At 45.4% G+C, this 15,427-nt stretch overlaps 1 protein-coding gene across 1 annotated transcript in view; it reads right to left on the bottom strand.

The window, feature by feature from the left end:
• The window catches only part of RASGEF1C (RasGEF domain family member 1C), a 106,466-nt gene that overhangs the window by 35,659 nt on the left and 55,380 nt on the right, over positions 1 to 15,427 (bottom strand). The window contains exon 2 of the mRNA XM_068534668.1: positions 77 to 259. Within this exon, the coding sequence (XP_068390769.1) occupies positions 77 to 253 (177 nt within the window). The 5' untranslated portion in view covers positions 254 to 259. The remainder of the gene's footprint in view (positions 1 to 76; positions 260 to 15,427) is intronic.

The following is a 15,427-nucleotide window of genomic DNA, read 5'->3' as shown; positions in this document are numbered from 1 at the left end:
CTCTGCTGTCTCCCCCATGCCTGGTGGAAGACAGCCCAGTCTGCTACCCCTCCTCCCCGCTGGGTGGATCACCCACCTCAGGGTAGTAGTCAGCTTTGGGCACCAGCTGCTCGATCAGGGTGTCCAGGGAGGCTGAGGCTGGAGCTCCATCCAGGAGGGGCTGCCCGGCCTGCTCACCATCCGTGGGCTCAGGGTGGGGTGGGCCGAGGCTGCCTGGAGTGACCATGTCGGAGGTGCTCAGTGTCCGGGGCATGCCTACCTGCAATGGCAAGGGGCATTTGGACCTGCTGGTCCCCCGGGATCCTGGCTGGGCAGGCCCTGCCTCCCATAGGCTCTTCTGTGCCCACCTGAGCCCAGTGATCACCTCCTGGGAGGGCTGCCAGGGAGGGATGCCCCCCACCCCATAGCCACTGCATCCCCAGGAATCATCTCTTTTCCATTACCAGTCCTAGCCGTTTAGGGGCTGACTGTTTCCCGTATCCACTCCTACTCGCAGTGAAGGTTGTTTTTGACCAGGCTTAGACAATCAGCATATTTGCCCTGCCGCTGGCCGCAAGAATGAATCGGGGGTGGACCTGATCCAAGCTAGAGGGCTCAGATGCAATCCTAGAACTTCTGTGGCACTTGAAAGCTCTTTCCCCTGGGTCCCTGAGCAGTGGAATGGCACTGTTGGGACCATCTTGTCCCTCAAGGAGCCAGGAAAGTGAGCACATTCCTGAGTTCAGTGGGTGAGGCCCTGGATCCTGCTGTGCCCGAAGCTGCTCTGTGGACTGCTCCATTACATGAGTCTGTTTGAGTTTCTCTCAGGTGCAGCCAAATGACTGTCCTCTATAGCCTGGCCTTCCAGGCTCTTTGTGATTAGGACCCGCTGACCTGTCCAGCTATTCCCCCACTGCAGGAAGGCTCTCCCACCATCTTCAATCCTCCAACCCTCTGCACGTGGCTGAAGTGACTCCCCCTACGTGGGACCTTCCCTGTTTCCCTGCAGCAACCCCTCAAGGCTGGGCCTGACTTCCGGTGGGCATCAGCAGATTCTCCCTGTCAGCACTGTGGAGTGCTTGGGGTGCTGCTGGTGCCTGGTACAGAGAAAGGTCTCCAGCCAGACCTCCTCCAGGTGGGGCCAGAGCACACATGTCTTCTGACCCAGCACTGAGTCAAGGTCCTGGCCTGCAGCAGGCACCCGTCCACGAGTGTGCACTGGACAGTGCTTCCTCCCTCGGGCTCTGCACATATGCCTGTTGGCCAGTCTTCCTGAACGAAGCCTTTGGGGCACTCGTGGCAACGAGTCCTGGCCAAGCCTGTGACTGTTTAAACATCTCCCACACGATGTTCAAGTAGCCCCCGCAGCCTTAACTGTGGAGTCCTGCAGGCTCACCACAGGGGCCTTCCAGGAAGCAGCCTCCCCACTGCCCCTCTCACCTCACCCCTGCTGCCCCCATGGCAGAGCCTGGCCCCAGCCTGTTTCTGACTTCTCCTGCCCCCTGGTGACCTGGCCCTGAAAGTAAAGACAGAGGGACTTGGAGAGTCCAAGCTGATGTTGGGGATCAGAAGCAGCCCCGCAGAGGGCCGTCCCCAGGGCGTGCAGGGACTGGGTTACGGTGCAGGGAGGGTGCGGGAACCAGTCTGGACAGCGGCCTGGACAGTCCCAGCCCTAGGGACAGCCGCAGCTTTATTTCACCTTTCCAGCAAAGTTGTAAGTGTTCAATTTTCAGTTGATGAAACTGTAAAATTTCACAAAATTGTCTCCTGTCCATCCCAGTGGGAAAGCTGCTACACATGAGGGCACACGGGGGCTGCCCTGCAGGGAATGGTGGTTAACTCTGGGGTGGGCGCTGCCTCTGCCCCACACCCAGAGCCCAGAACCGGAGCGCAGTTCCACTAGACAGAACGCTCTTGAGGCCAGCAAGTTCCGCTCTCTCCTGCCAGACGCCTGGCACCTCCTCCCTGTAGCCTGTCCCAGATCCCAGTTTTCTGAAAGATGAGCCAGTAGTGGAGGTGGAGGCGATTCTGGAAACCTCTCTGTAGCTCAGGGTGGTCTGTCAGACAATGTGAGAGGGGCTGCAGAGGGGCCTTTCTGGGGAAGCCGGGAAGCCAGGATGCCACAACTTCAAGAGATGAGCTGGGAAGCATCCAGAGCACCTCAGGTTTGGCCTGGTACTGGGGGCCGGGTGTGGGGGGCCGGACACACGAGGAAGCGGGGAGGGCTTGGACCCAGCTCTGTTCCGAAGCAGCAAGTTTACACTGGAGGTCAGGGGTTGCGTGGAGCTGGGGGCCAGAACCATTATGACTCACAGGGATGCCCAGAGAGCAGATGGGTGGCCAATGTTGCCCTCCCACCTCCAAGCACCCATCGTGTTGCCAGCTGGGCCCTGGCCTGAGTATCAGTGGATGGATGGGCTTGTCCCCCTGCTGCATCTCTGGTGTCTCCTGCTGTTGCTGACGGTCATTCATGCGTGCATGCATGGAGTGGCTGCAGATGGATAGGACCTCTCAGAGCTGGCAAGGGGTTGGGGCATGCAGAGAGACTGGACCACTGAGGCTCTGAAGGGTGTGCCCGGGCTAGGGGAGAGGGGATGATGACTTCCTGCATCTGGGTATGCCTTTGAGATAGGGTGGGTGTGGTCAGAGCCACGGTACTGCCCTCACATTCCTCCCGCCCCTCCCCGAAGGTGTGCTGGCACAGACGTCATCCTCCTCCCTTGAGCAGGGGCTCCAGCCTACTGGGAACACAGACGGGCTGCGGAAGTGGCCCCCATTCACCCTCTCCCATAGTAACTGCTTTTATTAATTTCTTACCTATTTTTCTGTCCTTCTGTATACAAGGACAAGAAAATATAAATATATATATTCCCTCCTTTCTTTCTTTATTACACAAAAAGTAGTGTATTGCACACACTCTCCTGTGCTCTTTTCACTAACAGTACATTTTGGAAATCTTCCCATGGCAGGACAGAGCATGCTCATGCCTTTTATTTTTTAACTGTCCCACAGTAATCCATTGTTTGGATGTCCAGTGCTAATTTTTTTTTTAACATCTTTATTGCAGCATAATTGCTTTACAATGGTGTGTTAGTTTCTGCTTTATAACAAAGTGAATAAGCTATACATATCCATATATCCCCATATCTCTTCCCTCTTGCGTCTCCCTCCCTCCCACCCTCCCTATCCCACCCCTCTAGGTGGTCACAAAGCACCGAGCTGATCTCCCTGTGCTATGCGGCTGCTTCCCACTAGCTATCGGGGTAATTTTAAAAAGCCACCTCAACTGTCCATCAACAGATGAATGGATAACAAAATGTGATGTATACATACGATGGGCTATTATTCAGCCTTAAAAAGGAAGGACATTCTGACACGTGCTACCACGCGAGTGAAACTTGAGGACTCTAATGCTGAGTGAAATAAGCCAGACACAAAAGGACAAATCTGTATGATTCCTCTTACATGCAGCTCCTAGAGTAGTCAAGTTCATAGAGACAGACAGTAGAAGGTGGCTCCCAGGGGAGGAGGAGCATGGGGAGTTACTTTTATTCACAGAGAGCTTCAGTTCTGCAAGCTAAAAAGAATTCTGGAGATGGATGCTGGTGGTGGTTGCACAACAATGTGAATGTATTTCATGCAATTGAACTGCACACTTAAAAATGGTTAAGATAGTAAATTTCATGTTATGTATATTTTACCACAACTTTAAAAGAAGCCAATGATGCTGGGAAAATTGTCTATTGTCACAATTTCCCTTGAGAATCCTTGAAATCACCAGTAGTTCCCCAATGTGTGCTTCTAAGCACACAGCCTGCATGGTGTACATGAGCAGCAGCTGGGAGTACAGGGCCGGCATAGAGGTCCCGAGCGGGCTGGCGGGCTGGCGGGCTGCTCCGTCTGCGCCCCATCTAAAGAGCTGTCTCAAGTTATCTCTCTTTGCTTTGCCTGGGGGCCTGGGACTCCGTGTGTGTGTGTGTGTGTGTGTGTGTGTGTGTGTGGATAGACAAGTGCATGGTATGACTCCAGTAGGTGTCTGCTTTATAGCCACTAAATGAACAAGACAACAAAACAACCAGTGCTGTCTGGCATTTTGGAACGGCCCTTTAAACACTGCTGGGCAGGGCTATACACCATCACAGCCCCTTTGAACAGGACAAGATTTGACTCGATGTGCAAAGAGCCTTATGTTTGAGAGTGTTCTTTCACCTTAATCAAATCCTTGGAAATTTATCCCAAGAAAATAATCTAAAGAGGAAAAGTTTTGGAAAGGAGTTTGGTTTGGTGTTAATTATAAGCAGTGAACAAAATGCAGAACGCCACAGATGATGAACAGAAGGAGAACGGACAGGACACTGTCACATACCCATTAGTGGAGTTTCTGTTGCCGTTGAAATGACAATTGTGAGGACTCAGTGATAACATAGAAATGGTTATGATGTAACGAAGTGAAAATGGCAGGAGAGAAAACTGCACATATGACACGATACAAGCAATATTACTCCAATGAATAAAATTACAATGGGACACTGAAAAAATGCTTCATTGATGTGCATGCCCCCTTTGCCCCGATGTATGTTGTTATTGTCTTGGTGCTATCCATTCAAGCTGAATGAAGGTCGAGCTCAGTCATCAAACATAGCTGAGAAGACGAAAGGCCCCTGGAACACCTGAACACATCCCAGGGCTATGGCGGGTGGTGGGATTGCGGGCATGCTCACCCCGTGACCCCCTGAGGGGACGCAACCAACAGTGGCCCAGCCATGGTTTGAATGCAAAGTCCACTTTCTGATGTGTCCTGGTGAGGGCCCCTTTACCCCAGGACTAGCCACACACCACACCTTCGAACACGCTGCACCTGCTTGCCTGGCATGCCTCCTGACCCCTGGGACCCCTGGGCCTCCCCAATCCCCCAGACTTCACACTGGCCTTGGTCTCCTGGCATTGTGTTCTCTCCAGGAGGAGGCTGGCTCGCCCACTGCTGTACTCTAGGGCCCGGCCCCCTGACGCACACGCACAGTGGGTGCTCGGTCAAGATAGGTGGCATTCAAGTGACTCAGTGGTGCAGGTGAGAGGCAGTGAAGCCTGAAATTGAACAGTGCAAAAAGGGATGGTGAGGTGTGGCCAACACACCAGGCATTCAAGTATTAGAGTCTGTGGGAGGGAGGCTGGGGAGAAGCCTGGGGTCCTGACCTGGGAAGGCCAATCTTCCCTGCCTGACGCCCCATCTCATCCCTTAGGCCTCCCATCTTACAGATGAAGAAACTGAGGCTCAGAGTGGGAAAGGAAGGTACCCAGCGCTCATGCTGAGTATATGGAAGAGCTGGGACTTGAGCACAGGTGTGTCTGAACCCCAGGCCCTGTTCCTGACCATCAGCCCACCTGGGCACTGACGCTGGTATCCCCAGGCCACAGTGTCAGAGGGACTCGGTCAGACACTAGAGGTGTGACCAGCAGTGCCCAAAACACGAGGAGAGAAAAAGCCCATGCTGGTTGGCCCAGGGTCACAGTGGCCCCTACGGGAACAGGCCATCCCTTCCAGGTATTGACTTTGGCCTGTGGGCCCAGGTGCACAGAGGACCTCCTCTCCCAGGTGCCATATCTCCTTCCCAGCCCAGACCTGAGCTCCAGAATCAAATCCACCCCTCTTGGCACCTCCATTGGCTGGGTCTGCTTTCTTGGCCTCCATCTCCTTTCCTTCTGGCTACAAACAGAGGAGTTTTGCTTTGGGGAATAACCACACCCTCTGATGAATACTAACAGTCCTGGTGGGACTAACAGGGAGGCCCACCCTCACTTGGCCAAGGGGCGGCACCAGCCCAGCCTGGGCCAATCAGATGCCACTGCCCTGGAAAATGCACCTGGGTTGGGAGGGGACCTGACCTAAGCAGGCCTGACCTGCTGCAGGCCAGGCCTGGGAGGGGTAGGGGTGGCTTCTGAGTCACAGTTTCCCCCCAACCGAGGCTTGCGCTCCTGCCTCAGTTTCTCTGCCCATGTCTCCTATTCCCCTGCCCAGTCCCTGCCCCTCAGGCGTATATATGGATTCTCGTGTTTAAGTCTCCAGGCCCCGCATGTGGAGGTCCTGGGACTCCCATGACAGTTATGGGGGGTGGGCAGCAAGCCTGCTTTGCATGGATCTGATCTGCAGGAAGACTGGCAGATGCAGGGAGAGGACCCCCAGCAAGCCACCCTGCAGGTGAGGCTGGTAGAGAGTGGCCAGAGCTGTGGGCACGAGAAAACACAGCTCCGCTGGGCTCCCCGAGGGCTGACCACGTGCTCAGACCTTCCAGGTTTAAGAGAGCCCAGAATTCCTGACATTTTTGTTTTGTATTTTGATTTTAATTAAATTTGTTTTTTAAAAAAAGCCATAGTGGGGACCATACTGTGTGACGAAAGCACATTTAGAAACGACATCTCTGGCTCCTGGGTGGCCAGTCTACAACCCTCATTCTGCTGGCCCAGCCCACAGGGCTGGTGATTGGCATAAAAAAGCTGCCAAAAATGGAAATCCAAAGACCCTATGGAAGGAATGTGTGTGGCTGGTCAGTGCAACATGTCTTGGGGACTGGAGAGGAGATGTTCTCTCCAGCCTTCTTTCCTGGGTGGGCACTGGGCCAGGCCTGGCCGAGGGGACAGAGGGAAAGGACACTGCTAGAAAACGGCCCTGAAAAGTGCCTTTGTGCACTGAGAACAGGGAAAAGAATCCCTCCTCTTCAGTTTATGAAGAGGAACCGGTGAGATTAAGTGCACAAAGCACTCAGCACAATACCTGCCATGGAGAAGAAAGGACCACCAAGGCCAGTCCTCCCCACGAGTGCTCACCACCTGCAAGGGCTTAGAACACAACATGAGCAGCAATTCCAACTGCTAATGGAGCTCTGTGCCAAAATTCCGAACAGCACTCCTGTGCTTCACCAGGGTTTCCAAGCTGGCTGTGGCCTGATGGCCCTCTACCCTGCTCCTCCAGCCTTGTAGCTGGAGCTTCTGAAACCAGCTATCAATAGCTGCTGGGGGTTATCCCTGCCAGTTGACTCTTGAAGGATGTAGTTGGCCACAGCTTCAAATCAGAGCCACTTCTGCCTTTGCCTTCCTATGTAGCATACGTTTACACATTTACATATTTGCATCCCATCATTTCTTCCCCCCCATTATATCTTTCTCAAAAATTGTTGTAATATCTGCTTAACATAAAATTTATCATATTAACCATTCTTAAGTGTACACTTCAGTGGCATTAACCATTTAGTTGCTCAATCATCACCACTATCCATCTGCAGAAAATTTCCGTCTTCTCCAAATAAAACTCCATGCCCAGTAAGCAATAACTCCCCATTCTCCCCTCCCTTCAGCCCCTGGTCATCACCATTCTATTTTCTTCTTTAAGAATCTGACAATTCTAGGTACCTGTATAAGTGGAATCATATAGTATTTGTCCTTTTGGAAGGCAGCTATGTTCACCACTATACCACCAACACTGCACAGCAGTATTTGTCCTTTTGGGACTGGCTTATTTCACTTAGCATAAGGTCTTCAAGGTTCATTCATGTTGTAGTATGTGTCAGAATTTCCTTTATTTTTAAGGCTGGATATTTATACTGTATTTCACTGTATATTTATACTACATTTTCTTTATCCATCCATCCATCAGTGGACATTTGGGTTGCTTCCACCTTTGTCACACTGCTTTCCACAGCAGTTGTCCATTTTACATTCCTACCAGCAATGTAAAAGGGTTCCAATTTCTCCACATCCATGCTAATACCGATTTTCTTTATTTTTGATGGTAGTCACCATTAGGGTATGAAGTGGTATCTCATTGTGGTTTTGATTTGTATTTCCCTAATGATCAGTGATGTTGAGCATCTTTTCATGTGCTTATTGGCCATTCATATACATCTTCTTTGGAGAAATGTCTGTTCAAGTCCTTGGCCCATTTTTGTATTGAGCTGTTTTTATTGTTGTTGAGTTTTAGGAGTTCTTTATGTATTTCAGATATTAATCCCTCTTAGCTTTGTGATTTGTAAATATTTTCTTCTATTATGTGGGTTGCCTTTTTACTCTGATGATAGTGTCTTTTGATGCACCAAAGTTTTTCATTTGGGTGAAGTCCAATTCATCTATTTTTTTCTTTTGTTGCCTGTGTCTTTGGTGTCATATATAAGAAATCACTGACAAATGCAATGTCATAAAGTTTTTTTCCAATGTTTTCTTCAAAGAGTTTTATAGTTTCAGCTCTTATGTTTAGGTCTATGATCCATTTTGCATTAATTTTTGTATATGGTGTTAGGAAAGGGTCCAACTTCATTATTTGACATGTGGATATCCAGTTTTCCCAGCACCATTTGGGAAAGGATTTTTCTTTCCCCACTGAATGGTCTTGGCATGCTTGTCAAAAGTAATTTGATTCTATACACTGGCATTTATTTCTGGGCTTTCTATTCTATTCCATTGGTCTATATGTTTGTCTTTATGGTAATACCACACTGTTTTGATTACTGTATCTCTGTAGTAAAATTTGAATCAGGAAGTGCAATGCAAATCCTACAACTTTGTTTTTCCATTTCAAGATTGTTTTGGCTATTCAGGGTCCCTTGAGATTCCATATAAACTTTAGATGGAGTTTTCTACCTTGACCAAAAACCCAATTGTAATTTTGATAGAGATTGCATTAAATCTGTAGATTGCTTTGGATAGTGTTAACATCTTAACAATATTAAGTCTTCCAATCCATGACACAAGTTGTCTCCATTTATTGGTGTCTTCTCTCATTTCTTTCAGTAATGTTTTGTAGTTTTCAGGGTATAAGTGTTTTGCCTCCTGGGCTAAATTGATTCCTAAGTGTAAGTTTCTAAGTTTATTCTTTTTGATGCTATTGTAAATGGAGTTGTTTTCTTAATTTCCATTTTGGATTGTTCATTGTTAGTATATAGATACACAACTAATTTTTTTGGTGTTGATTTTGTAGCCTGCTACTTTGCTGAATTTGTTAATTAGTACTAACAGTTTTTTTTTTTTTTTTTTTGGTATGTAATCTTTAGGGCTTTCTATATATAAGGTCATTTGTTTGCAAACAGCTAATTTTACTTCTTTATTAATTTGGTTGCATTTTATTTCTTTTTCTTGCTCTGGCTAGAGCTTTTTGCACTATGTTGAATAGAAGTGGCAAAAACAGGCATCCTTGTCTTGTCCCTGATTTTAGAGGGAAAGCTTTCAGTCTTTCACCAGTGAGTATAATGTTAGCTGTGGGTTTTTCATGTATGGCTTTTATTATGTTGAGGTAGTTTCCTTCTATTCCTAGTTTGTTGAGTGTTTTTATCATTAAAGGGTACTGAATTTTTTCAAATTCTTTTTCTGCATCAATTGAAATGATCAGACGATTTTTTCCTTCTTTCTGTTAATGTGATGTGTTACATAAATTGATTTTCATAGGTTGAGTCATCTTTGAATTCTAAGAATAAATCCCACTTGGTCCTTCTAATATGCTGCTGAATTCAGTTTTCTAGTATTTTGTAGAGGATCTTTGCATCGATGTTCATGAGGAGTATTGGTCTATAGTTTTCTTTTCTGGCAGTGTCTTTGTCTGGCTTTCATATCAGGGCAATGCTGGCCTCATACAATAAGTTAGGAAGTGTTCTCTCTTTACTTTTTGAGAAAAGTTTGAGAAGGATTGGTGTTAATTCTTCTTTAAATGTTTGGTAGAAATTCACCAGTGAAGCTATCAGCTCCAGGGCTTTTCTTTGTCAGGAGGATTTTGATTACTGATTCAATCTCCTTACTAGTTATAGGCCTATTTAGATTTTCTATTTCTTTGTGATTCAATCTTGGTAGGTTTTGTGTTTCTAGGAATTGTACATTTCATCGAGGTTATCTAATTTGTTCTCATACAATTGTTCATAGTATTTTCTTATAATCCTTCTGTAGAATTGGAAGTAATGTTCCCGCTTTCATTTCTAACTTTAGTAATTGAGTAATTCTCTTTTTTTTGTCAATCTAGTTAAAAGTTTGTCAATTCTGTTAATCTTTTTGAAGTAACAACTTTAGGTTTCATTCATTTTCTGTAATTTTTTTCTATTCTATATTTTATTTATCTCTTCTCTAATCTTCATCAGTTCCTCCATTCTGCTAGATTTGGGTTTAGGTTGCTCTTCTTTTTCTAGTTCCTTGTTGATTTGAGATCTTTTTTTTTTTTTTAAATAAATGTATTTATTTATTTATTTTTGGCTGCATTGGGTCTTCATTGCTGCATGCAGGCTTTCTCTAGTTGTGGCTAGTGGGGGCTACTCTTCGTTGTGGTGCACGGGCTTCTCCTTGCAGTGGCTTCTCTTATTGCAGAGCATGGGATCTAGGCATGCGGGCTTCAGTAGTTGTGGCACATGGGCTCAGTAGTTGTGGCTTGCGGGCTCTAGAGCGCAGGCTCAGCAGTTGTGGCACACAGGCTTAGTTGCTCTGCAGCATGTGGGATCTTCCTGGACCAGGGTTCGAACCCATGTCCCCTGCATTGGCAGGCAGATTCTTAACCACTGCGCCACCAGGGAAGCTCTCTTTCTTCTTTTTTAATGTAAGTGTTTATAGCTATAAACTTCTCTCTTAACGTTGTTTTCACTGCAACCCATAAGTTTTAGTATGTTGTGTTTCCATTTTCATTTGTCTCTAAGGATTTTCTAATTTCCTTTATGATTTCTTCTTTGAACCATTGGTTAAGAGTGCATTGTTTAGTTTCCACAAATTTTTGAATTTTCTAGTTTTCCTTTTATTGTTGACCTCTAACTCATCCTTGTTATGGTTGGAGAAGATACTTTGTATGATAGATATCTTTTTTAATATATTGAGACTTGATTTGTGGCCCATTATATGGTCTATCCTGGAAAATGTCCCCTGTGCACTTGAGAAGAACGTGTAATCTATTGTTGTTGCATAGAGTGTTTTGTATATGTCTCATAGATCTAGTTGGCTCATTGTGTTTTTCAAATCCTATATTTCTTTATTTATCTTTTGTCTGATTGTTTTATCCATTATTGAGAGTGGGGTATTAATGTCTCCAACTGTTACTGTAGAACTGTCTCCTTAATTCTTGTAATTTTTTTTCTTCATATATTTTGATGGTCTGTTTTAAAGTTATGTAAATGTTTATAATTGCTATATCTTGCTGTAATGAACCTTTTATTAATATATGATGTCCTTCCTTATCTCTTGTAACCTTTTTAAATTTAAAGTTTATTTTCTCCTATTAGTATAGCCACCCCACTCTCTTTTGGTTCGTGGAATATCTTTTTCCATCCTTTCACTTTTAACATATTTATGTCTTTGAATCTAAAATGAGTCTCTTGTAGACAGCACGTAGTTCGATCATTTTTTAAAATCCATTCTGCCAATCTCTTTTTGACTGGAGAGTTTAATCCATTTAGATTTAAAATAATAACTGTTAAGGGGAATTTACTTCTGCCATTTTGCTATTTTTTCTATATGCCTTATAGCTTTTTATCCCTCATTTCCTGTATTACTGTCTTCTTTTGTATTTAGTTAATTTTTTATTGTGAAACATTTAAATTATTTTCCAATTTCCTTTTGTGTATATTCCATAGTTATTTTCTTTGTGGCTACCATGGGGATTACATTTACCATCCTAAAGTTATAACACTCTAATTTGAATTTAACTAGCTTAACTTTAATAGCATACGAAAACTCTGTCCCTATACCATTCTGTCCCTACACTGTTTCAGTTACTGATGTCACAAAACCACATCTTTATGCAGTTAGTGTCATAGGCTAATAATTATTTTTTTAAAAAAATCCATTAGTCTCTTAAATCATGTAGAAAACAAAAAGTGGAGTTACAAACCAAAGTTATAATAATACTAACTTTTATACTTGCCCATGCATATATCTTTACTAGAGATCATTATTTCTTCATATGGCTTTGAGTTACTGATTAGTGTCTTTTTGTTTCAACTTGAAGGACTCCATTGAGTATTTCTTGCTCTGGTATAATGAAACCATTCAGCTTTTGTTTATCTCAGAATATCTTAATTTCTCCCTCATTTTTGAAGGATAGTTTTGCTGTATATTGAATTCTTGGTTGGCAATGTTTTTACTGTCAGAACTTTGACTGTATCAACCCATTGCCTTCTGGTCTCAAAGGTTTCTGATGAGAAAAATGCCAATAATTTTACTGAGGTTCTCTTGGATGTGATAATTTGCTTCTCTCTTGCTGCTTTCCATATTCTTTTTGTCTTTATCTTTTGATATTTGATTACAATGTGTTTCATCATGGTTCTCTTTGAGTTTATTTTACGTGGAGTTTGTTGAGATTCTTGAATGTTTATATTCATGTTTTTCATCAAATTTGGGAAGTTTTCAACCATCATTTCTTCAAACAATCTCTCTGCTCCTTTCTCTGTCTCCTCTCCTTCTGGGAGTCTCACAACATGTATGTTTGTTTTCTTATTAGTGTCCCACAGGTTCCTTAGGCTCTGTTCACTTTTCTTCAGTATTTTTTCTTTATGTTCTTAAGACTCAATAATTTCAATCATCCTAGCTTTAAGTTCACTGATTCTTTCTTCTATCTGCTCAAATCTGCTTTGGAATATATCTAGTGAATTTTTCATTTCAGGTATTGTACTTTTCTGCTCCGAAATTCCTTTTTTGTTCTTTTTTATGTTTTCCATCTCTTTATTGATATTTCTATTTTGTTCATGCATAGTTTTCTCAACTGGTCACCTCATCTTTGTCTAATAAGTCCATCATCTGGTCTTTCTCAGGGATGGTTTATGTTGATTTTTTTCTCCTTTCAATGGTCCATACCTTCCTGTTTCTTTGTATGCCTTATGATATTTTGTTGTTGTTGAACATTGGACGTCTGACTCTTATAAAGTAGTAACTAAAATCTGGAAATCAGATTTCCTCAGGATTTTTTAAAAAAATTTCTTCAGGGTGCCTTTGTGCTGGGATCAGACTAACATGTAAAATTAAGATCTTTTTGGGTCTTTTATGAGCCTGCACCTTTCCATAGGCATGTTCAGTAACTTTAGAAATTCTCCCCTATATGTGGTTGTTTTTGAAAGTTCTAATCCTTAAATGTTTGGCTCTCAAAAGGGGAAAAAGAGAAAAATGAAGGGAGGGGGAACCAGGCTCTGGCCCTTTAAATCCCCTAAAGCCTGTTCAGCCAGCAGGAATTGCAACGATGGCGGCCTGCTTCTGTATCTGCGCCTCCATGATCAGAAGCAATAGGTAGAAGAACCCAGATCCCTGATATTTGGAGAACAAGGGCATTATTGCCCACCTTGGCTCCCATCAACTGTGTTCAAGCTGCTCCAGGAATATGTGCATGGCTGCCTGCCATGAGGCTGAAGGGTGGAGGATGCTGCTACCATGCTCAGACCTGAAATTGACCAAAATTAACTGAGATTTACTGCTTAAGCCTTCCTCTGGGAGCTGCAAGCCTTTAAATAGACTCCAGAGTGCTGAAATAATTACATTAGACAGATTCTGCCAGTTCAACTGTCATCTAGGTGGAGATGGAATCCTGGTACTTCCTATGCCACTATCTTCCCTGATGCCCCCCCATTATATCTTTAACTGGGTATTGCTTTTCGGTTTTTGTTTGTTTGTTTGTTTAGTTTTTTTGTTTTTTGTTTTATAAATTTATTTATTTAATTAATTTATTTATTATTTTTGGCTGTGTTGGGTCTTTGTTGATGCACACAGGCTTTCTCTAGTTGTGGTGAGTGGGGGCTACTCTTGTTGCGGTGCACGGGCTCTAGGCCTGTGGGCTTCAGTAGTAGTGGCACGCGGGCTCAGTAGTTGTGGCTCGCAGGCTCTAGAGAGCGGACTCAGTAGTTGTTGTGCATGGGCTTAGTTGCTCCACGGCATGTGGAATCTTCCCGGGCCAGGGCTCAAACTCGTGTCCCCTGCATTGGCAGGTGGATACCTAACCGCTGCGCCACCAGGTAAGTCCCTGCTATGGGGTTTTGTATATGGATTTTTATATCTCATTAGTTCTGATAGTTTTGGGTTTTCCAGAAACCAATCATGTCTACAATTAATAGTAATTTCATTTCTTCCTTTCTGGTGGTTAAACCTCACTCCTTTTTCTTGTCATAGTGTATTGGACAAAACTCCTGCAAAAACAATTCTAGTGGGAATAAACATCTTATATTGTTCCATCTCTCCATCAGGGACAGAGATGAGAGCCCTTCTACGATGATGCTCCTAGTCCCCTTGCAGCTTTTTGGGAGGGTTTGGGGCCACACACAGTTCCTGGATCTGTGTGTGCCCTGCAAGACCCAGGCATCCTCCTTCCCCTGCCATGAGAAAGAGCTGCCTGTCTAGATGGCCTCTTCAGAGACCATGTTTCAGTTTTACTTCTATCTGTGCAGGGCCACCAGAAGCTCTGAGAAGAGGCCTAAATTCCAAACTTTTCTCACAGGGTCCAGGCAAGACCTGCTCCCCAGGTAGGGCATCTGGAGCCTCAGCTGGCCCAAGGCATGATTGAGAGAGTTGAATGGGCATCTTTGATTGGGACTGCTTCTGCAGGAATAGAGACAGTCTCTGTGCCCTTAGGGGAAGGGGGGCTAAACTTGGGGCTGTTTCCAAGGGTCCTGGATGAAGTACTTGCCCCATCTGACCCAGACAGGTTCTGACCCCCAGGGGTTTCATTTCAAGAAGAAACAGATTCTGTGTCATGTTTCATGGGTCTTTTGTTCTCACATGTCACTTAATCCTTAAAACGACCATATGGGAATGATTGCCCACTTCATAGATGAGCAAACCTGGGTCCTACATGGTAAAGTGGAGTGGACAAGGTTACTAGCTGTTCACTATTACCCAGATCACAGACTCCGGACCCAGCTCCTACCCTTGGCCCTGGGAAGGAAACTGGTAAATGCTGAACGGAAGACAGACATGGCCCAGAGATTCAGCAGGGGAGCTGGGCTCAGGGGCTGAGAGCTTGAGGAGGGCAGCCTGATTACTGGGAATCCCAACATGGCCCAGCCTCCAGGAGGCAGGAAGCCCCCTGAGCAGCCCCTAATGGACTCAGCTGAAGAAGAGGTTTCAGCCCATGGCCAAGCCCTTCCCCCACCCTCACTGGAACCTCAGAGGAGGAAAGGGTCCAAGGGTAGGGGCCTGAACCATGCCATCTCATGCTTGGCTGCTCTGAGCAGTGGCAGCATTTGTTCAGGGCCCAAAAAACTCTGTGGTCCTCCTCCCCTCCCTCCCTAACAAAGCCTGGAGCTGAGACACTCATCTCATTCCAGTTTGGGTCCTATGAAGGGCTCCTCCCTGTTTCCTACTGTCTGAAGGGATACTGTGGGGGTGCTAGGGTCTCCCTCAGACCTGAGCGCAGAGGTGGCACATGCGCAGCCTGGCCTTGCCTTTGGGAGGCCATCCAACAGACTTGGCTGTGAGGGGAGGACTGGCATGGGTTATTTTTGTGCTCCATATGGCCCTC

Source organism: Eschrichtius robustus, chromosome 2 (assembly GCF_028021215.1).
Source record: "Eschrichtius robustus isolate mEscRob2 chromosome 2, mEscRob2.pri, whole genome shotgun sequence".
NCBI lineage: Eukaryota > Metazoa > Chordata > Mammalia > Artiodactyla > Eschrichtiidae > Eschrichtius > Eschrichtius robustus.
The sequence above is the reverse complement of the archived record's forward strand: the minus strand, read 5'-3'. Positions and strand labels throughout refer to the sequence as shown.